Source organism: Oncorhynchus mykiss, chromosome 16 (genome assembly GCF_057628025.1).
Source record: "Oncorhynchus mykiss isolate SJ-2025 chromosome 16, ASM5762802v1, whole genome shotgun sequence".
NCBI lineage: Eukaryota > Metazoa > Chordata > Actinopteri > Salmoniformes > Salmonidae > Oncorhynchus > Oncorhynchus mykiss.
The window spans coordinates 21419939-21445000 of NC_143037.1; the positions used below are offsets into that span (position 1 = coordinate 21419939).

General features: G+C 43.4%; 2 protein-coding genes across 3 annotated transcripts in view; both read right to left on the bottom strand.

The window, feature by feature from the left end:
* The window catches only part of LOC110491627 (putative protein MSS51 homolog, mitochondrial), a 91815-nt gene that overhangs the window by 40262 nt on the left and 26491 nt on the right, over window positions 1-25062 (bottom strand). The gene's annotated exons all lie outside the window — the stretch shown is intronic.
* Window positions 1-25062, bottom strand: part of capn15 (calpain 15) — an 84765-nt gene that overhangs the window by 25258 nt on the left and 34445 nt on the right. For both annotated transcript variants that reach the window (XM_036946491.2, XM_036946490.2), the window contains exon 2: window positions 13580-15269. In XM_036946491.2, coding sequence (XP_036802386.1) covers window positions 13580-15247 — 1668 coding nt within the window. In that variant the 5' untranslated portion in view covers window positions 15248-15269. The remainder of the gene's footprint in view (window positions 1-13579; window positions 15270-25062) is intronic.

Below are 25062 nucleotides of genomic sequence, written 5' to 3' on the forward strand. Positions count from 1 at the left end.
AGCCTACCTGGTTAAATAAAGGTGAAATAAAAAAATAAAATAAATAAAAAACAGAGGGAACATAATCAATATGTTTAGTGTGCTCTGCATGCTCCTAGAAGAGAGTTAATTACAATGTTTCCACCAGACAGGGCTTCACAGAAAAATAAAGAAAAAAATGCCAGCACGCCTCAGCGTTGTTAACCGGTCTGAAATGCTACAGTGGACAGGCACATATTCAACATATTGTGACGTGGAATCTATATGGGGGGGGGGGGGGTGGTTGTTTTGAGGGTAAAATTTCAAACCACATGATAATGTCATCATGGTAATACATTTTCAACATAGACAAAATATAGAAAATACGTTGTAATTTCTACCTGGGAAACAACGTCAGATCGTCAACGTAATATCCACTATTAGGGGGGGAAAAAAACTATAGGCTGGGCAGCACCTCATACTGGATAGTTGATCTCGCTACAGCTATCCTTTCGGTCTCCCATCCAGGGTTTTAACCAAGCCCATCCCTCCTAAGCTTTGATAATTGTCACTGACTATATGTGCGATGGTGAGAATGATCGTAGAGAAATCCCCACTATTAGAATCACTGCTGCTATTGAAGTCATTCCAAAGTGTAGGTTCAACAGAGAAAACGTAATGGAACCATACTTTATCACTCATATAAACGGCAATTATGCTGTTTAGGAAGTCAACAACGGCTATTGTTTAAATTCAACCCAGGATTCAACAACAACAACTAAAAATAGACCGTACATATAGGCCTAGGGTTTCAAATGGTCTCTACAAGTTAAATAACACATACACTATGTTGGATTCAGCTAAAAATAGACCGTACATATAGGCCTAGGGTTTCAAATGGTATCTACAAGTTAAATAACACATACACTGTATGTTGGATTCAGCTAAAAATAGACCATACATATAGGCCTAGGGTTTCAAATGGTATCTACAAGTTAAATAACACATACACTGTATGTTGGATTCAGCTAACAATAGACCATACATATAGGCCTAGGGTTTCAAATGGTATCTACAAGTTAAATAACACATACACTGTATGTTGGATTCAGCTAAAAATAGACCATACATATAGGCCTAGGGTTTCAAATGGTATCTACAAGTTAAATAACACATACACTGTATGTTGGATTCAGCTAAAAATAGACCATACATATAGGCCTAGGGTTTCAAATGGTATCTACAAGTTAAATAACACATACACTGTATGTTGGATTCAGCTAAAAATAGACCATACATATAGGCCTAGGGTTTCAAATGGTATCTACAAGTTAAATAACACATACACTGTATGTTGGATTCAGCTAAAAATAGACCGTACATATAGGCCTAGAGTTTCAAATGGTATCTACAAGTTAAATAACACATACACTCTATGTTGGATTCAGCTAAAAATAGACCGTACATATAGGCCTAGGGTTTCAAATGGTATCTACAAGTTAAATAACACATACACTGTATGTTGGATTCAGCTAAAAATAGACCGTACATATAGGCCTAGGGTTTCAAATGGTATCTACAAGTTAAATAACACATACACTATGTTGGATTCAGCTAAAAATAGACCATACATATAGGCCTAGGGTTTCAAATGGTATCTACAAGTTAAATAACACATACACTATGTTGGATTCAGCTAAAAATAGACCATACATATAGGCCTAGGGTTTCAAATGGTATCTACAAGTTAAATAACACATACACTGTATGTTGGATTCAGCTAAAAATAGACCGTACATATAGGCCTAGGGTTTCAAATGGTATCTACAAGTTAAATAACACATACACTATGTTGGATTCAGCTAAAAATAGACCATACATATAGGCCTAGGGTTTCAAATGGTATCTACAAGTTAAATAACACATACACTGTATGTTGGATTCAGCTAAAAATAGACCGTACATATAGGCCTAGGGTTTCAAATGGTATCTACAAGTTAAATAACACATACACTGTATGTTGGATTCAGCTAAAAATAGACCGTACATATAGGCCTAGGGTTTCAAATGGTATCTACAAGTTAAATAACACATACACTGTATGTTGGATTCAGCTAAAAATAGACCATACATATAGGCCTAGGGTTTCAAATGGTATCTACAAGTTAAATAACACATACACTGTATGTTGGATTCAGCTAAAAATAGACCATACATATAGGCCTAGGGTTTCAAATGGTATCTACAAGTTAAATAACACATACACTATGTTGGATTCAGCTAAAAATAGACCGTACATATAGGCCTAGGGTTTCAAATGGTATCTACAAGTTAAATAACACATACACTGTATGTTGGATTCAGCTAAAAATAGACCATACATATAGGCCTAGGGTTTCAAATGGTATCTACAAGTTAAATAACACATACACTGTATGTTGGATTCAGCTAAAAATAGACCGTACATATAGGCCTAGGTTTTCAAATGGTATCTACAAGTTAAATAACACATACACTGTATGTTGGATTCAGCTAAAAATAGACCGTACATATAGGCCTAGGTTTTCAAATGGTATCTACAAGTTAAATAACACATACACTGTATGTTGGATTCAGCTAAAAATAGACCATACATATAGGCCTAGGGTTTCAAATGGTATCTACAAGTTAAATAACACATACACTCTATGTTGGATTCAGCTAAAAATAGACCGTACATATAGGCCTAGGTTTTCAAATGGTATCTACAAGTTAAATAACACATACACTGTATGTTGGATTCAGCTAACAATAGACCGTACATATAGGCCTAGGTTTTCAAATGGTATCTACAAGTTAAATAACACATACACTGTATGTTGGATTCAGCTAAAAATAGACCGTACATATAGGCCTAGGTTTTCAAATGGTATCTACAAGTTAAATAACACATACACTGTATGTTGGATTCAGCTAAAAATAGACCATACATATAGGCCTAGGTTTTCAAATGGTATCTACAAGTTAAATAACACATACACTGTATGTTGGATTCAGCTAAAAATAGACCATACATATAGGCCTAGGGTTTCAAATGGTATCTACAAGTTAAATAACACATACACTGTATGTTGGATTCAGCTAAAAATAGACCATACATATAGGCCTAGGGTTTCAAATGGTATCTACAAGTTAAATAACACATACACTGTATGTTGTATTCAGCTAAAAATAGACCATACATATAGGCCTAGGGTTTCAAATGGTATCTACAAGTTAAATAACACATACACTGTATGTTGGATTCAGCTAAAAATAGACCATACATATAGGCCTAGGGTTTCAAATGGTATCTACAAGTTAAATAACACATACACTATGTTGGATTCAGCTAACAATAGACCGTACATATAGGCCTAGGGTTTCAAATGGTATCTACAAGTTAAATAACACATACACTATGTTGGATTCAGCTAACAATAGACCGTACATATAGGCCTAGGGTTTCAAATGGTATCTACAAGTTAAATAACACATACACTATGTTGGATTCAGCTAACAATAGACCGTACATATAGGCCTAGGGTTTCAAATGGTATCTACAAGTTAAATAACACATACACTGTATGTTGGATTCAGCTAAAAATAGATCATACATATAGGCCTAGGGTTTCAAATGGTATCTACAAGTTAAATAACACATACACTCTATGTTGGATTCAGCTAAAAATAGACCGTACATATAGGCCTAGGGTTTCAAATGGTATCTACAAGTTAAATAACACATACACTGTATGTTGGATTCAGCTAAAAATAGACCATACATATAGGCCTAGGGTTTCAAATGGTATCTACAAGTTAAATAACACATACACTCTATGTTGGATTCAGCTAAAAATAGACCGTACATATAGGCCTAGGGTTTCAAATGGTATCTACAAGTTAAATAACACATACACTATGTTGGATTCAGCTAAAAATAGACCGTACATATAGGCCTAGGGTTTCAAATGGTATCTACAAGTTAAATAACACATACACTATGTTGGATTCAGCTAACAATAGACCGTACATATAGGCCTAGGGTTTCAAATGGTATCTACAAGTTAAATAACACATACACTGTATGTTGGATTCAGCTAAAAATAGACCATACATATAGGCCTAGGGTTTCAAATGGTATCTACAAGTTAAATAACACATACACTATGTTGGATTCAGCTAAAAATAGACCATACATATAGGCCTAGGTTTTCAAATGGTATCTACAAGTTAAATAACACATACACTATGTTGGATTCAGCTAAAAATAGACCATACATATAGGCCTAGGGTTTCAAATGGTATCTACAAGTTAAATAACACATACACTGTATGTTGGATTCAGCTAAAAATAGACCGTACATATAGGCCTAGGGTTTCAAATGGTATCTACAAGTTAAATAACACATACACTCTATGTTGGATTCAGCTAAAAATAGACCATACATATAGGCCTAGGGTTTCAAATGGTATCTACAAGTTAAATAACACATACACTATGTTGGATTCAGCTAAAAATAGACCATACATATAGGCCTAGGTTTTCAAATGGTATCTACAAGTTAAATAACACATACACTATGTTGGATTCAGCTAAAAATAGACCATACATATAGGCCTAGGGTTTCAAATGGTATCTACAAGTTAAATAACACATACACTGTATGTTGGATTCAGCTAAAAATAGACCATACATATAGGCCTAGGGTTTCAAATGGTATCTACAAGTTAAATAACACATACTCTATGTTGGATTCAGCTAAAAATAGACCATACATATAGGCCTAGGGTTTGAAATGGTATCTACAAGTTAAATAACACATACACTCTATGTTGGATTCAGCTAAAAATAGACCGTACATATAGGCCTAGGGTTTCAAATGGTATCTACAAGTTAAATAACACATACACTGTATGTTGGATTCAGCTAAAAATAGACCATACATATAGGCCTAGGGTTTCAAATGGTATCTACAAGTTAAATAACACATACACTGTATGTTGGATTCAGCTAAAAATAGACCGTACATATAGGCCTAGGGTTTCAAATGGTATCTACAAGTTAAATAACACATACACTCTATGTTGGATTCAGCTAAAAATAGACCATACATATAGGCCTAGGGTTTCAAATGGTATCTACAAGTTAAATAACACATACACTATGTTGGATTCAGCTAAAAATAGACCATACATATAGGCCTAGGTTTTCAAATGGTATCTACAAGTTAAATAACACATACACTATGTTGGATTCAGCTAAAAATAGACCATACATATAGGCCTAGGGTTTCAAATGGTATCTACAAGTTAAATAACACATACACTGTATGTTGGATTCAGCTAAAAATAGACCGTACATATAGGCCTAGGGTTTCAAATGGTCTCTACAAGTTAAATAACACATACACTCTATGTTGGATTCAGCTAAAAATAGACCATACATATAGGCCTAGGGTTTCAAATGGTATCTACAAGTTAAATAACACATACACTGTATGTTGGATTCAGCTAAAAATAGACCGTACATATAGGCCTAGGGTTTCAAATGGTATCTACAAGTTAAATAACACATACACTCTATGTTGGATTCAGCTAAAAATAGACCATACATATAGGCCTAGGGTTTCAAATGGTATCTACAAGTTAAATAACACATACACTATGTTGGATTCAGCTAAAAATAGACCATACATATAGGCCTAGGTTTTCAAATGGTATCTACAAGTTAAATAACACATACACTATGTTGGATTCAGCTAAAAATAGACCATACATATAGGCCTAGGGTTTCAAATGGTATCTACAAGTTAAATAACACATACTCTATGTTGGATTCAGCTAAAAATAGACCATACATATAGGCCTAGGGTTTGAAATGGTATCTACAAGTTAAATAACACATACACTCTATGTTGGATTCAGCTAAAAATAGACCGTACATATAGGCCTAGGGTTTCAAATGGTATCTACAAGTTAAATAACACATACACTGTATGTTGGATTCAGCTAAAAATAGACCATACATATATAGGCCTAGGGTTTCAAATGGTATCTACAAGTTAAATAACACATACACTGTATGTTGGATTCAGCTAAAAATAGACCGTACATATAGGCCTAGGGTTTCAAATGGTATCTACAAGTTAAATAACACATACACTCTATGTTGGATTCAGCTAAAAATAGACCGTACATATAGGCCTAGGGTTTCAAATGGTATCTACAAGTTAAATAACACATACACTCTATGTTGGATTCAGCTAAAAATAGACCATACATATAGGCCTAGGGTTTCAAATGGTATCTACAAGTTAAATAACACATACACTCTATGTTGGATTCAGCTAAAAATAGACCGTACATATAGGCCTAGGGTTTCAAATGGTATCTACAAGTTAAATAACACATACACTATGTTGGATTCAGCTAAAAATAGACCGTACATATAGGCCTAGGGTTTCAAATGGTATCTACAAGTTAAATAACACATACACTCTATGTTGGATTCAGCTAAAAATAGACCATACATATAGGCCTAGGGTTTCAAATGGTATCTACAAGTTAAATAACACATACACTCTATGTTGGATTCAGCTAAAAATAGACCGTACATATAGGCCTAGGGTTTCAAATGGTATCTACAAGTTAAATAACACATACACTCTATGTTGGATTCAGCTAACAATAGACCGTACATATAGGCCTAGGGTTTCAAATGGTATCTACAAGTTAAATAACACATACACTGTATGTTGGATTCAGCTAAAAATAGACCGTACATATAGGCCTAGGGTTTCAAATGGTATCTACAAGTTAAATAACACATACACTCTATGTTGGATTCAGCTAAAAATAGACCGTACATATAGGCCTAGGGTTTCAAATGGTATCTACAAGTTAAATAACACATACACTGTATGTTGTATTCAGCTAAAAATAGACCGTACATATAGGCCTAGGTTTTCAAATGGTATCTACAAGTTAAATAACACATACACTATGTTGGATTCAGCTAAAAATAGACCGTACATATAGGCCTAGGGTTTCAAATGGTATCTACAAGTTAAATAACACATACACTGTATGTTGTATTCAGCTAAAAATAGACCGTACATATAGGCCTAGGTTTTCAAATGGTATCTACAAGTTAAATAACACATACACTGTATGTTGTATTCAGCTAAAAATAGACCATACATATAGGCCTAGGTTTTCAAATGGTATCTACAAGTTAAATAACACATACACTGTATGTTGGATTCAGCTAAAAATAGACCATACATATAGGCCTAGGTTTTCAAATGGTATCTACAAGTTAAATAACACATACACTGTATGTTGGATTCAGCTAAAAATAGACCATACATATAGGCCTAGGGTTTCAAATGGTATCTACAAGTTAAATAACACATACACTGTATGTTGGATTCAGCTAAAAATAGACCATACATATAGGCCTAGGGTTTCAAATGGTATCTACAAGTTAAATAACACATACACTGTATGTTGGATTCAGCTAAAAATAGACCATACATATAGGCCTAGGGTTTCAAATGGTATCTACAAGTTAAATAACACATACACTGTATGTTGGATTCAGCTAAAAATAGACCGTACATATAGGCCTAGGGTTTCAAATGGTATCTACAAGTTAAATAACACATACACTGTATGTTGGATTCAGCTAAAAATAGACCATACATATAGGCCTAGGGTTTCAAATGGTATCTACAAGTTAAATAACACATACACTGTATGTTGGATTCAGCTAAAAATAGACCGTACATATAGGCCTAGGGTTTCAAATGGTATCTACAAGTTAAATAACACATACACTGTATGTTGGATTCAGCTAAAAATAGACCATACATATAGGCCTAGGGTTTCAAATGGTATCTACAAGTTAAATAACACATACACTGTATGTTGGATTCAGCTAAAAATAGATCATACATATAGGCCTAGGGTTTCAAGCTTTGGTTGATTTCAAAAGTTAATAACACATCTGTTGAATTCACATCTCCAGGTCAGGTTAAAAATCGAAGTTAAGGAATAGGATTTAATCAAATCAAACTGTATTTAAAGTGCATTTAAAGTTTGATGTGATTAAGTCCCATTCTTTAACTTCAACTTTTTTGTTGTTGAAATGGAGACGTGACTCCAACATACCAATGACTAATTTGTAGACAAACTGGTATTAAAGCCAGACGGTGTGGCACAGATGGAGCTAACCAAGCAGAAGATACATCTCCTTCAAAATGTTGATATATTTGGTTTCGTTGTCAACCAAACTCAATTCAATATTACTTTTGTAAAACAGTCAAATAGCCCGTGAAAGCTAGCGTAGCAGTATTCATTCAACCTTAAAATGAGCAACACGCCCATGGCCACATTTTGAGGTTACTGTAACAATAAATGTCCTATTTAAATCATAGAAAGCGTGCTTGTTCAGGGTCGCAGGTCTGTGGAAACCTTCATAATTGCTATAATAACCGCCGCAGAATCTCCAACGGCGTTGATCACTTGCACCATGTACTTTAAAATGTAATCTCAACTGCAATCCAGGTCATTTGGTTGTGCTATTAGACGAAGCACAGTAATAGCGCATGAAGTTATTGTATAAACAAACAAAAAATGTCTGACATTGTATTCCCCTTTGAACTGTGTTATGCTATGAAAATGTTTGAAAGCGCAGTGATAACACATTTGGGAATTCAACAGTCTTTTTGAGTGGGTGAAAATAGGCGGGAATCTCATTGATCAACGTATCTCAAATATGACCCAGTTCCCCACGTTGAAAAGACGTGGTGTGCCCAGTGGGTTGGGACTATTTCTTAACAGTGTACTGACACGTTTTTTTTTCTCTATTACTTAAAACCTCAAGTAATAGATTATGGAGGGACAATGTCTATCTGGATGGATGTCTTTGTCCTTATACTGTCTAAATACCATCTTTAATTCACTCTCATATAGCTTCCGTTCTTGATCTACTTGTCGGTGACAACTCCTTAATGAAATAATGGCTAGGCAGTGTTGGAAAATGTAGGCAATTGTCATACTTGAGTAAAAGTAAAAATACCTTCATAGAAAATGACTCAAGTAAAAGTGAAAGTAACCCAGAAAAACCCTACTTGAGTAAAAGTCTAAAAGTATTTGATTTTAAATATACTCAAGTATCAAAAGTAGACGTAACTGCTAAAATATACTTCAGTATCAAAAGTAAAAGTATAAACGATTTCAAATTCCTTATATCAAGCAAACCAGACTGCACAATATTCTAGTTTTATTTTTTATTTTTTTAATCTACAGATAGCCAGGGGCACAGTCCAACACTCAGACATAATTTACAAATAAGTGTGTAAATTGGACCAATTATTTTTTACACCACTGTGGCTAGGAGATATGCCTCTACAATGTTGTGGTCATCTAAGCACTCTTCGGAGTGGTCTGACGACTCCTGGTGGTCCCTGTCCCCAGTCCACCTGGTCGTGCTGCTGATCCAGTTCTGCCTGCGGCTATGGAACCCTGACCTGTTTCACGTGCTACCTTGTCTCTCTCGCGCTCTCGTCGCTAACCGGGAAGTTCCATGGCATAAATCCGCTAAAGAAGGGTCGGAACCCAATGTAAAGCTGTGATGCCTCACAACATGTCAAACAAATCAAATGCCTTGCTTGGGCGGAGCTCCAAAGGTGCTCACCAGATTATTGCCATAGGAGCCAAAGTTAATAAAACAAGCACTGCTGACTAAAAAACAAACATTTTAGAACGTTCTCTGTTATTTCGAGATGAGCTAAAGCTGCGGCAAGAGGAGGGAAATGGATGTTGCCTATCATGTTTAGCCAATCAGGTTGCAGCAGTCTGTTCTTTTACCCCTGGTCAATCAAATAAAAAAGACTGCTGCAACCTGATTGGCTCAATGTGATGCGCAACATCCGGGACTAGCATTAGCTACTCTAACATGGTGTTTCATAAAGAATGTATACATATTGTCCCCTGTTTTCTTCCGCCATCTCATCCATTAAATAGAGTTAAAGACATTCTGCGGTCCATTTGTATACATTTGTAGCCAGTAGTTCTGAAAGCAGCGCTCACGATCCAAAAGTGGTCTCTGAAAATTTCGTACTACGTCACATTTGTGCACCTCACCTCGCTCTCGGACGTGCCTCTTTGCTAGCTGTCACTCGAGTGGCTGAAGCTCATTGGTTGAACTCAAATTGCTAGGGGGCTGGATCACGTGGGGGATAATGTGCAGAAAATGGGGCCGCACAGCTTCCAGATAAACGGTCGCTTTAAAAACTAGGGATTTTGTGGCTGAGGTAAGACTGTAATTCTGCTCATAGATTGTAAACGTATGAACTACACATTAACACATCCAGCCCAAACCGGGAGGTTTAAATAATAATTAGCAGTCACCAAAGTTCCGGAGCATGTCTTTAAGGAGGAAAATGACACCTCTTGCAGCCTAAATGAAGAACGTTTTATGTACAAACCGGCCCATGGGGGGATACGAATGTATAGCTGGCTGCATGGATTCCCTTTGGACGGTAAAATGAAATGACTCAATATCGCCATCTGCCAGCCTTTGGACTACATACACGACAACTCTCAAATATGTCCTACCTAGACGGAAAACAGTGATGCACATGCCTGTAGAAGAGTCCACCTTCTACAGGCATGTGGGGAGAGGGTTGAAATGTAACATCCAATCAAAATCCCAGTGGACCATTCAAACCGTTTTTGCAAGACAAAATTCTCCAGCGACGTGATTTTGAAGGTACGGGAGCGCGAGCCTACACCTTCTATAACCACTGTGGTTATTATTTGACCCTGCTGGTTACCTCTGAATGCACTCTTTTAATCTCCACCTGGCACAGCCAAAAGAGGACTGGCCATCCCTCGGAGCCTGGTTCCCCTCTAGGTTTCCTCCTAGCTTCTTGCCTTTCTAGTGAGTTTTTCCTAGCCGCTGTGCTTCTACATCTGCATTGCTTGCTGTTTGGGGTTTTAGACTGGCTTTCTGTACAGCACTTTGTGACAACAGCTGATGTAAAAAAGGGCTTCATAAAATACGTCATTTGAAGGTATTTTAGCATCTCTTGTGAGGCTGAGGCAGTCATGAGGCACCCTGGGGGAGATAGATTCACTGCACGGGGGGGAGAGTGTGCTTAGCCGACTCCACCCTCCCTAAACTAAGCTGTGCCGCTCGATGCTCCCGCTGATTACATTTGCTTTAGGGAAGCGGATAATTGCTGCTACTCTACTCCCCCGTTTCTAAAAATAAAATGCCCCGTGTTCACCTTAGCGTGCACATGGGTAGCACCACAGCCGCAAAGGAGAAAAGGAGGGGGGGTATGGTGCACAGGGGGATAGAAGTGAGGAGAGGGGGAAGAGAGAAGGGGAGAACGGTAGCACCGGGGACAGAAGGGAATAGAGGAGAGGGGGAAGAGAGAAGGGGGGAATGGGAAGAGAGGAGGACGACGGTGGATGGGATATTGGGAGTGAGGGATGAAAGAGTAGAGATGAAGGGATACATTTAGTCTAGGTGTTCAAGAGGAGGAGACGAGAGACTCTCCAACATCCTTCCTGTATAAGCCGGCTTCCCACCCACTCTCCCCAAAGGTGAACCCGCAACTCGCAGAGCAGCATTTGACATAAATAATGCATGGTAGAGCCAACGTTGTACCATTGTAAAAATGACACGATACCATCCACATGGAATGAAATGCATACGTGTGAGTGACAACGTTCCTGTATCAGTTTAAATGTACCCCCCATTTTCTTGCTTATGACAAAGAGCGTGGGCAAACATGATGAAATTCGGTGGCTTTTTAAAATCCAGATTCCATGTTGTCGAGATAAAGCAAACTTTAAAAAGTCAAAAAGTGAGGCATCTTCCTTCTCTACCTCTCCCTCGGGATAGTCCTATGTCCCCTCACCCAGTGTGTTTTATACACTGCCAAACAAATAGCGGACTACCAACCATTATGTGGCTGGCTACTTAATTGACTAATACATTTTTTCAGGCCAAACATTTTGCTGGGGGGCGTGCCCCCCCCCCCCAAACAGTTCACCCAAACAGGCGGTTGCCACGGGTTACATCAAGCTGGCTACGAGACCAACCACTCCAAAGGCAAATCAAAATCAGACCAATCAAAACGCTTTGCGCTCGAGTACTGAACCAAAATGACCCGTTGGGTCTTTTAGTATTTAAAGATGATCACGAGGGGTGGGGCAAAGGGACGTCACTCTACATTAGGTGTTTTAATCTGGAGATTAGTTTGTAATTACAAAGGGTAATTAGGGTTTCTCCATTAAGAAAAGACTGACATTTATGCTGGTTAATGAAAATTCATTGTTTCTTGATGGGGGTCAGCGTCATTATGGTTAGAGAATCTAAGCTTCTCTTAGCCATTTCAGAACTTTCTAACCTCTTGTAATCTTGCAATAGTTTATCAAAATGGTTATTTCTAAGTTTACTTTGAAAAAATGTCAATATAAATGTAATTGTACAGACTGAGGTTGATTTGTATGCATTGACTGACGCCATTGCAAAAAAACACATTTCACTGTTTCAATTTATCACCTCTTAAATAAAACATGTATTATGATTCACGTCTCCTTGTGTGACTGAAAACAGACTGGCAGTGTCTGTGTGAGAGAAAGAAAAGCCAGAGAGACTTTATGCAGATCAGAAAGTGTTCCCGGGGCAGCATGGCGTATTAGCGTAGACACTGATCTCCAGTCAGTTTAGCATTTACCCCACTAATGGTTAAGGTTAGGATTGTGGGAGGGGAAGCTGATCCTAAATGTGTATAGCTCACTTAAAAACACCTGCCTGGACGTGATCGAGAGATCCTTATGGGCTTGATAACCCTCTTGCGCCACACATATTGCAATGATAAATATGATACACACAGACTCTGGGCTTGCGAGCAACTTACTCACGGACAAACAAAGCCCTTTCACGTTGGAGCATTTTTAAGACAAACAACCACTAATTAGAAACCATTATGAGATGTGAAGAAAAAAAAAAAAGTCTTCTGACTCGGGCGATTTGTCCTGGTTTCAGAATGACTATTTGGGATAAACAGAGATGTTCGGGACTGCCGGTGTAACCAAGGGACAAACGTTCACCCCGTGCCCCATTAAAAATCAACTAATGAGCAGACAGAAACTACGACAACAAAAGCCTATTAGGGTCTCTTGGCAGCGTCTTTAAAAAAACGAGGCAGATCGGCGTTGCCTGCTAATCACTGGAACCATGGTAAAGTAGCCGGAGAATTAGAAGGCTGTATTGTGCCGCTTGGCAGTTCACAGTTGCAGTGTGACGCATATAAAACGTCCCGACTGCATTTATTATTCATGGCACCATGAAATATGCTCTTTGGGAAACTCGTTGACTGTTCATCTCTCCTGAAAGTGATGCTGACGTGACAGTTTCAAACTCTTTGGAAACTGATGTAAGTTGCTCGGGTATGATGTCAGTTCTCTTGACACGTGCTCTTTAAAAAAGACACTATTAGCTTTTGAAAAGCATAAACACAATCCATTTCCCAACCCCCCCCCCCCCCCCCCCCCCCGGGTTCCCAGAGTGACTTACCTCTCGACAGAAGGTGGTGATGTTCTCCCAGAGTTCCTTGGCTTCGCCCTCGTCGTTGCGCCGCCGTGCCTCCACGTGCATGCTCTCCCTCCTCTTCAGTGGCTTGGCCACCTTGCGCAGCGTCAGGTACTGCTGGGCCGTGTGGCATGCCGCACAGTTCTTAGACTTGACGTCGTTGAGCAGAGTGCACGCCGGACAGCCCCACTGCTTCTCCTGCAGTAGCGTGCACGAGGAAGAGGAGGACGAGGAGGACGAGGAAGAGGAGGAGGTGTTGGTGGCCGAGGGCGAGGGGTAGACCCGGGCTTGTTTCCGGGCCTTGTGTCCAGAAGACGATGAGGAGGAGGCTGAGGAGCAGGAGCAGGGGCCGGGGAGACCGCAGTGCGGGCAGCAGCGAGAGCTAGGCTCCTGGAAGCCATGCAGCTTGGAGGAACCGCAGGCCGAGCACTTGGCCACCCCGGTGGGGTTGCGGAGGGTACATTTGGAGCAGGCCCAGGTGCTGAAGTCCGGACTGGAGGGGCTGGCCGGAGTGAAGCGCACCGTCTCGCAGCCCACCAGGTCGATGAGGTCGGCACCGGCCCGCGACGAGCGACATGCCTCGCACTTGGACGAGCCGCTAAGGTTGGGCAAGGAGCATCCGGGGCACTTCCAAGTGGGGGGCGATGTAACAGGGGCGTGGGAGGTGTGATGGGGGTGGGGGCCATCCTCCTCCTCCAGGATGCTGAGGCGCTTGCTGGGGAAGGAAGGCTCCTGAGGCTGGGCTTGCTTAGGCTTGGCAGGGCGGAGGGGAGGGCAGGGCGGAGGGGGCGCGTAGGCCGTGGAGGGCGAAGTGGGGCTGGGGGCGTTGAGGTTAGGGTTGGGTGTCCGCCCTGGCGGGGGCACCTCTCTCCTGCTGCGGGGCACTGGGTTGTTCTGGAGAGAAGAGAAGGGCGTGAAAGGGGAGGAGAGTGGCGTAGGGGGCAAGTTGGTGTCGGGGGGCTCCTGGGGTTCGCAGGGGGCGGCTGCGGGGGGCGAGTCGTCTGTTAAGTCTATGAGGAGTGGAGGGGCTGAGGCCCCTGCTACGTGGACGGGAAACCCTAGCACGGGCGTGCGAACCTCGGGCACCACCAGCGCCTCGGGTGGGATCTTGGGCAGCGACAGTTTCCTTGGTCCCCCGCAGGCCGAACACGACAATGCAACAGGAGTATTATGAAGCGTGCATCGCGGACACGCCCAGCCTGAGTGGTGGTGCTGCTGCCCCTCGGGTCCACCTGGGCCGCTCAGGCCCCCCACTTCCCCGTTGCTCTCCGACCTCCTCAGCGCCTCCTCCTTGGCCGGCTGCTGCCCGCGAGGCTCCAGGAGAACCATGGGAGTCATGACTGGCGCCGGAGGCTGCGGCGGCGGGGGCAGGAAGCCGTTAGTGGTGGCGGCCATGGTTGTGGTCGGCGTGGGGGTGCCCAACGAGGGTCCGAAGCCACAGACGGTGCAGGCGCCGGAGCCCTGGGGGTTGTTGAGGGTGCAGCGGGGGCAGGCCCAGCGTTGCTGCTCCTCGGTGCTGCTCAGCCTCAGGATCTGGTTGAGGTCGGGTTTCTGGCGTGGCGCCTCGCAGATGGAGCAGCGCGGCGCGACCCCCGAGTTTAGGAAGGTGCAGCGGCCGCACGACCACTCGCTGCCTTGAACTGCCGCCGCCATGGAGCCCGGGGACTGAGAGTGGCTGTATGAAAGAAAGACAGAAAGAGAGAGAAGAGGAGGACAAGTGGGAGATGGGGAGCAGAAGTTAAAAGGGAAGTTTTGGATAAGTGAGGGGGTGAGGAGAGAAGATGGAAAGAGAGGGGGGGGGGGGGGGGGGAGAGAGAGATTAGCCAGTGCAGTGGAATCAAAATCTCCCTCTTCGGGGAATTGAGGGCAGTAAATCCATGCACAATGCCCATGTGATGAGAGGAGCCAGCCAGAGAGCCAGCCAGCCAGTCAGACAGACGAAGCTGCCGCTAGTACTACGACGGGAGAATACGGAGTGAATCCTCTCACAAACATATACAATTCTCTCAGAACCATCCACCTGACTGACACTTATCGGAATGGAAAAAAGCCGGGACCTTCTGATCTAACACCTCCCATCATCCTCTCTCTGGTCAATGTTAATGGAGAGGACAGGAGCGGCGTGTCAAATAGAGTACAAGTCAGGATCAAAGCGAAAAAATTATTTCCAAATGGGCACTGACGGTTCTGTGTTAGCATTTAAGATTGGGGCTTTGGGCCTTCTGATATGAAGAAGAACTTCTGATCCAGGTTTATCCTCCTGGATCAAGATCCCTGTTGCCTAAATTGTTTTGTGCATTAAAAAAAAGCACCCCTTGTGTACACTTCCGGTAATACAGTATACCCCGGTATGGTACAGAAAGGGTATAACGTCTGAAAACCTGGATACCACCCAAACCTAACTAGAATAACTAGTATGTGTTCAAACGAGGATAGCATGTCCTAACTAGAATCATGTAGATGTGTTCATACGGCCCGTCCTAGGGGACTAGCACTGTTGGCCACCTCTAGACTGTGCCCAGGCTGTTGGAGGGACTGTGGGGCCCCTGGGGACACTCGACATGGGGTGCCGTTCGAGCGGGGCCCATAAATGCCACTGTCACTCAAAGCGCTCATGTGTGAACACTGCAACAGGGAGAGAAATGGACAAAGTGCTAAGAGCAAATGCCACTATCACCACGCCAAACTGCCCCGGCTGCCCCATTGGCTAGCATATCATCAGCTGACCCAGTGGTTCTCGAACCTCTCCCCGGGGACTCCCAGTCGTTCCATGCATTTGATCTATTCCAGAGCTGGCACACCTGATGTTTAAACGTGTCAACTAATCATCAAGCCTTTGGCTAGTTGAATCAGGTGAACTAGTTCAAAGCAACAACTCAATTGTGAAATGTCTGGGAGTCCCCGAGGAGAGGTTTGAGAACCACTGACCTGACTCCGGCGCTCGCTGGCCCCGAGAACATCTATGACTATTAATAATACAGCATTTATAGTGTTGCACGGTATACTGGTACCACGGTAATATAACAGCACCAAAACGTCACAATACTTATGATACCAACATTTTAGAACACTGTACCTTCAGTACCATTTTATATGATACTACCATATTTTTCAGCCCTTACCGATCGAAAGAAACTGCTGGCTCCTGTTATAAAAGGTTTATAAAGGCAGTTTTGTTTAAACATTTTGTTGAATTTAAGCAAAAGCCACCAGCCTCTTGTATGCGCAGGTCCAATAATATCTACTTGACTTTCATGCACATATCAGGTGTGGCAGCTGTAATCAGCCAGCCGCATCCACTACCAGCCCTCAACAAACCTGCTTCTCTCCACATCCCGTACTAGCCCTTATTCACCTGCTTCTTTATGCAACCCCTACTAGCCCTTATTCACCTGCTTCTCTATGCATCCCCAACTAGCCCTCACTCACCTGCTTCTCTATGCATCCCTTCCTAGCCCTCACTCACTCACATGCATCTCTCTGCATCCACAAATAGCCCTCAATCACTCATCTGCTTCTCTCCGCAACCCCTACTAGCCCACACTCACTCACCTGCTTCTCTATGCATCCCCTACTAGCCCTAACTCACTCACCTGCTTCTCTCCGCATCCCTACCAGCCCTCACTCACTCACCTGCTTCTCTATGCATCCCCTACTAGCCCTAACTCACTCACCTGCTTCTCTCCGCATCCCTACCAGCCCTCACTCACTCACCTGCTTCTCTATTCATCCCCTACCAGCCCTCACTAACTCACCTGCTTCTCTATGCATCCCCTACTAGCCCTCACTCACCTGCATCCCCTACTAGCCCTCACTCACCTGCTTCTCTCCGCATCCCTACCAGCCCTCACTCACTCACCTGCTTCTCTATTCATCCCCTACCAGCCCTCACTAACTCACCTGCTTCTCTATGCATCCCCTACTAGCCCTCACTCACCTGCATCCCCTACTAGCCCTCACTCACCTGCTGCTCTATGCATCCACTACTAGCCCTCACTCCCCTGGTTCTCTATGCATCCCCTACTAGCCCTCACTCCCCTGCTTCTCTATGCATCCCCTACTAGCCCTCACTCCCCTGCTTCTCTATGCATCCCCTACTAGCCCTCACTCCACTGCTTCTCTCCGCATTCCCTACTAGCCCTCACTCCACTGCTTTTCTCCACATCCCCTACTAGCCCTCACTCCCCTGCTTCTCTATGCATCCCCTACTAGCCCTCACTCTCCTGCTTCGCTATGCATCCCCTACTAGCCCTCACTCCCCTGCTTCTCTATGCATCCCCTACTAGCCCTCACTCTCCTGCTTCTCTATGCATCCCCAACTAGCCCTCACTCACCTGCTTCTCTATGCATCCCTTCCTAGCCCTCACTCACTCACATGCATCTCTCTGCATCCACAAATAGCCCTCAATCACTCATCTGCTTCTCTCCGCAACCCCTACTAGCCCACACTCACTCACCTGCTTCTCTATGCATCCCCTACTAGCCCTAACTCACTCACCTGCTTCTCTCCGCATCCCTACCAGCCCTCACTCACTCACCTGCTTCTCTATGCATCCCCTACTAGCCCTAACTCACTCACCTGCTTCTCTCCGCATCCCTACCAGCCCTCACTCACTCACCTGCTTCTCTATTCATCCCCTACCAGCCCTCACTAACTCACCTGCTTCTCTATGCATCCCCTACTAGCCCTCACTCACCTGCATCCCCTACTAGCCCTCACTCACCTGCTTCTCTCCGCATCCCTACCAGCCCTCACTCACTCACCTGCTTCTCTATTCATCCCCTACCAGCCCTCACTCACCTGCATCCCCTACTAGCCCTCACTCACCTGCTGCTCTATGCATCCACTACTAGCCCTCACTCCCCTGGTTCTCTATGCATCCCCTACTAGCCCTCACTCCCCTGCTTCTCTATGCATCCCCTACTAGCCCTCACTCCCCTGCTTCTCTATGCATCCCCTACTAGCCCTCACTCCACTGCTTCTCTCCGCATTCCCTACTAGCCCTCACTCCACTGCTTTTCTCCACATCCCCTACTAGCCCTCACTCCCCTGCTTCTCTATGCATCCCCTACTAGCCCTCACTCTCCTGCTTCGCTATGCATCCCCTACTAGCCCTCACTCACCTGCTTCTCTATGCATGTCCTACTAGCCCTCACTCACCTGCTTCTCTATGCATCCCCTACTAGCCCTCACTCACCTGCTTCTCTATGCATCCCCTACTAGGCCTCACTCCACTGCTTCTCTATGCATCCCCTACTAGCCCTCACTCCACTGCTTCTCTATGCATCCCCTACTAGGCCTCACTCCACTGCTTCTCTATGCATCCCCTACTAGGCCTCACTCCACTGCTTCTCTATGCATCCCCTACTAGGCCTCACTCCACTGCTTCTCTATGCATCCCCTACTAGCCCTCACTCCACTGCTTCTCTATGCATCCCCTACTAGGCCTCACTCCACTGCTTCTCTATGCATCCCCTACTAGGCCTCACTCCACTGCTTCTCTCCGCATCTCTTACTAGCCTTCACTCCGTCTGCTCTTCATGCGCATCTTTTCCTCCATCAGTTAAAAAAATAGATAATTTAGCAGTAATGGCGAGCGGGGCTGCAGACCCAGACGAGTCTTCTGTTGTTATATTTGTACATGTGTTACATAGGAGCTGCGCGCAACGCGAGCAATGTTAATAGATGCTATAATTTCATCGCCTGTTGTAAACAAGAGCACTGACCAGTTTGTGTAGACTTTGCAAGTTCACTGTCGTGCAGCCTCTAAGTACTAGAGAGGGAAACACTTACAGCTTTACAGCACAGAAAACAGCTGGTCTCTACCCTTAACGGTTAAAAGAAATATCACCCATATTACCGGCCTTTTTCCCCTCTATCGGGATTCACACGCATGTTTATATTATTTCACAAACCCGTTTAAAACGAATCCCAGACTGCTAATTATTAGTTTGATAAACAACTTTTTACAAATATGAGCAAATCAGCCATTCTATGCAGTGTGAAGTTAAATTCAACGTGCTGTATTGAGTAGAAGTGTGAATTTCAGTGACAGGTTTTTAGAGAACGTTTAGAAAATAGGAACAAGTGTCTGGGCGAAGGGGCGAACAGGATGCTAAGCCATTGTTTCTTTTTTAATGTTCACCGTTAAATCGCGATACTACTCGGTATCATGATACTTGGCCTGGTACATATCATTTGTAAAATGTTGGTATGGTGACAACACTACAGCGTTATACATTTTCAATGCACGGTCCAGTGGTGTTATACAGTAGGAAAATACATCCATCTCGCCCATCTTACACAGACAACCTGTGTAAAAGTGTAGTAGAATTGACTGGAGGCTACATACTTTCACATTTCCAATGAAACGGAGCCTATGGCGGTACAGAAACAACAGCGTATGTCCGATTCGGTTCTTTGTGATGATCATTGTAAAATGCACATGAAGCGGAACTGACTGTAGGCTACATCCTTAGAGGTGTGTATCTTCCCTTTTTAAGACGATTCTGTGCACTCCTTTGAAAAGCACTGCGAGTTTATATTCCTTGTACTGTGTGTTTTATGCAATAGGGGAATATGAAAAACCTTCTCTCTTTAAGATTGACAGCCATTGGACTGGCCCGGGTAGATCCCACTGCTGTACTACAGCTCCACTGAAAACACCATGTGTCCTGGCCAGCTCATTGTCCTTAGTTCAACTCCATTAAACCCTTTCAGGGCAGGGACACAGCTTAAAAACCCAAGGGGTCCTTTTAGAGACCGCTCTCTCTCTCTCTCTCGCTCTACTCCTGTTCTAGCCATGGGTCCCAGAGGTTAGAGAAGGGTCATTTTAAGCTGGGGAGGAAGTGGGAGAGGAGGAGTGACAAGAGGGTGGAGTGCAAATGCTGCTGTCGTGCTGTGTGTGTGTCCACTAGTAGCCTGGGGCAGCGTGATGGGGAGGAAGTCACATCGCTTTGTGTCAGACGCCATTAGTGATCAGCTCTCAGCACTCACCAACAGGGAATGGACTTAGTTACTACCCGGAAAGTATTTCTTTCTCGTTTTTGTAACCTTTATTTAATGGAAAGTTAACCCTCCAAACACAGAAAGAAGTTAGGAAAACGCTGGCCTTGGAGCCGAGTAAAAGAGAGCCTGATTAAGTCATCTTAACCATAAGAACACTACCCGCCAGGAAGACAGTACCTGAAGGCCACTGCGCAAACATTCATCTTTCAAAAAAAAATAAAAAAAAATATGTAGGGGAAGACATTACTAAAATACTAAAGAGGATAAGAGGTTTGGGAAATAGGACCATCTCTAAAAGCACTAGGCTAACTCAGATTGGAGTCCAACTCATATGACCAACATAGTTCTGGGCGAAGGGCACTTTTCCCTAAAACAATGACAGCAGAAACTGGGTTCGTGCTAATCTGTCCTCACATTAGAGGTCTTCATGGGTCCAAAAAGACCACAGGTAGGTCGAGGTAATTTGTAAAGTGAATATGCATAGATATTAAACAGCGAGTACCAGCAGTGTAAAAACAAGGGGGCGGGGGTAGGTGGCCATTTGATTAATTGTTCAGCGGTCTCTTGGTGCTAGACTTGGCGCTCCAGTACTGCTTGCCGTGCGGTAGCAGAGAGAACAGTCTATGACTTGGGTGACTGGAGTCTTTGACAATTTTTGGGGCCTTCCTCTGACACCGCCTAGTAAATAGGTCCTGGATGTCAGGATGTCACTACCCTCTGTAGCGCCTTACGGTCAGATGCCGAACAGCTGCCATACCAGGCGGTGATGCAACTGGTCAGGATGCTCTCGATGGTGCAGCTGTAGAACCTTTTGAGGATCTGGGAACCCATGCCAAATCTTTTCAGTCTCCTAAGAGGGAAAATATGTTGTTGTGCCCTCTTCACGACTGTCTTGGTGTGTTTGGACCATGATAGTTTGTTTGTAATGTGGACACCAAGGAACTTGAAACTCTCAACCCGCTCCACTTCAGTGCCGTCTGTGAGAATGGGGGCCTGTTTCAGCCACACTTGTTGCTGACAGGTGTAGAAAATAGAGCACACAGCCATGCAATCTCCATAGACAAATATTTATCAGTAAGTTGGTCTTACTGAAGAGCTCAGTGACTTTCAACGTGGCACCGTCATAGGATACCCCCTTTCCAACAAGTTAGTAGGTCAAATTTCTGCCATGCTAAAGCTTCTCCAGTCAACTGTAAGGGCTGTTATTGTAAAGTGGAAATGTCAAGGAGCAAAGTGGTAGTCCACACAAGCTCACAGAATGGGACAGACGAGTATTGAAGTACGTAGCATGTACAAATAGTCTGTCCTTGGATGCAATACTCACTATCAAGACTGGAATGGTGTAAAGCTTGCCACCATTGGACTCTGGAACAGTGGAAACGCGTTCTCGAGTGATGAATCACGTTTCACCATCTGGCAGTCCAACGGACGAATCTGGGAATGGTGGATGAACGCTGTCTGCCCCAATGCATAGTGCCAACTGTAAAGTTTGGTGGAGGAGGAATTACGGTCTGGGGCTGTTTTTCCAAGCACCTTAGTTCCAGTGAAGGGATACAATGACATTCTAGATGATTCTGTGCTTCCAACATTGTGGCAACAAAGGGAAGGCCATTCCTGTTTCAGCATGACAATGCCCCCATGAACAAAGTGAGGTCCATACAGAAATTCTTTGTCGAGATTGGTGTGGAAGAACTTGACTGGCCTGCACAGAGCTCTGACATCAAACCCAGCGAATACCTTTGGGACGAATTGGAACACGGACTGTGAGCCAGGCCTAATCGCCCAACATCAGTGGCCGACCTCACTAATGCTCTTGTGGCTGAATGGAAGCAAGTCCTTGTAGCAATGTTCCAGCATCTAGTGGAAAGCCTTCACAGAAGAGTGGAGCCTGTTATAGCAGCTTGACTTTTTCGATATTTTGTTAGGTTACAGCCTTATTCTAAAATTGATTAAATTGTTTTTTCCCCCCACCTCATAAATCTACATACATGACAAAGCACAAACAGGTTTTTGAAATGTTTGCTAATTTATAAATAAAACTGAAATATAACATTTACCTAAGTATTCAGACCCTTTACTCAGTACTTTGTTGAAGCACCTTTGGCAGCGATTACAGCCTGGAGTCTTCTTGGGTATGACGCTACAAGCTTGGCACTCCTGTATTTGGTAATTTTTCCCACTCTTCTCAGTAGATCCTCTCAAGCTCAGTCAGGATGGATTGGGAGCGTCACTGCACAGCTATTTTCAGATCTCTCCAGAGATGTTTGATCGGGTTCAAGTTGGGCTCTGGCTGGGGTACTCAAGGACATTCAGAGACTTGTCCTGAAGCCACTCCTGCATTGTCTTGGCCGTGTGCTTAGGGTCATTATCCTTTGGAAGGTGAACCTTCGCACCAGTCGGAGATCCTGAGCGCTCAGGAGCAGGTTTTCATGAAGGATCTCTCTGTACTTTGCTCCATTCATCTTTGCCTCGACACTGACTAGTCGACTAGTCCCTGCCTCTGAACAACATCCCAACAGCACGATTATGCCACCACCATGCTTCACCATAGCGGTGGTGCCAGGTTTCCTCCAGACGTCACGCTTGGCATTCAGGCCAAAGAGATCAATCTTTGTTTCATCAGACCAGACAATCTTGTTTCTCATGGTCTGACAGTCTTTAGGTACCCTTTGGCAAACTCCATGTACCCTTTAGTGAGAAGTGGCTTCCATCTGGCCATTCTACCATAAAGGCCTGTTGGTGGATTGCTGCAGAGATGGTTGTCCTTCTGGAAGGTTCTCCAATCTCCACAAAGGTACTCTGGAGCCATAGGGTTCATGGTCACCTCCCTGACCAAGGCCCTTCTCCCCCGATCGCTCAGTTTGTCCGGGCGGCCAGCTCTAGCAAGAGTCTTGGTGGTTCCAAACTTCTTCCATTTAAGAAAGATGGAGGTCACTGTGTTCTTGGGGAACTTCAATGCTGCAGAATTATTTTGGTACCCTTCCCCAGATCTGTGCCTCGACACAATCCTGTGTTTTGGAGCTCTATGGACAATCCCTTCGACCTCATGGCTTGGTTTTTGCTCTGACATGCACTGTCAACTGTGGGACTTTATATAGACAGGTGTGTGCCTTTCCAAATCATGTCCAATCAATTTAATTTACCACAGGTAGATAGATACATACACTACCATTCAAAAGTATGGGGTCACTTAGAAATGTCCTTGTTTTTGAAAGAAAAGCACATTTTCTGTCAATTAAAATAACATGAAATTGATAGGATATACAGTGTCAACATGGTTAATGTTGTAAATTACTACAGTAGCTTTTTTATGAAATATCTACATTGGCGTACAGAGGCCCATTATCAGCAACCATCACTCCTGTGTTGTGTTAGCTAATCCAAGGTTATCATATTAAAAGGCTAACTGATCATTAGAAAATCCTTTTCCAATTATGTTAGCACTGCTGAAAACTGTTGTTTGATTAAAGAAGCAATAAAGCTGGCCTTCTTTAGACTAGTTGAGTATCTGGAACATCAGCATTTGTGGATTCGATTACAGGCTCAAAATGGCTAGAAACAAATAACTTTCTTCTTAAACTCGTCAGTCTATTCTTGTTCTGAGAAATTAAGGTTATTCCATGCGAGAAATTGCCAAGAAACTGAAGATCTGGTACAGCGCTGTGTACTACTCCCTTCACAGAACAGTGTAAACTGGCTCTAACCAGAATAGCAAGAGGAGTGGGAGGCCCTGGTGCACAACTGAGCAAGAGGACAAGTACATTATTGTGTCTAGTTTGAGAAACAGACACCTCACAAGTCCTAAACTGCTAGCTTCATTAAATAGTACCCGCAAAACACCAATCTCAACATCAACAGTGAAGAAGCAACTCTGGGATGTTGGCCTTCTAGGCAGATTGCAAAGAAAAAGATTGGCCAATGAAAATAAAAGATTAAGATGGGCAAAATAACACAGACACTCCACAGAGGAACTCTGCCTAGAAGGCCAGCATCCCGGAGTCGCCTCTTCACTGGTGACGTTGAGACTGGTGATTTGCGGGTAATATTTAATGAAGCTGCCAGTTGAGAACGTGTGAGGCGTCAGATGGTGAATGGATGACCTCCACATGTGTAGTTCCCACCGTGAAGCATGGAGGACAAGGTGTGATCGAGCTTTGTTGGTGACACGGTCAGTGATTTATTTAGAATGCAAGGCAAACTTAACTAGCATGGATACTACAGCATTCTACAGTGATAAGCCATCCCATCTGGTTAGCGCTTAGTGGTACTGTCATTTGTTTTTCAACAGGACAATGACCCAAAACACACCTCCAGGCTGTGTAAGGGCTATTCGACTGGGAGAGTGATGTAATGCTGCATCAAATTACGTGGCCTCCACAATCACCCGACCACAACCAAATTGAGATGGTGTGGGATGAATTGGACCAACAAGTATTCAGCATATGTGGGAACTAGAGGT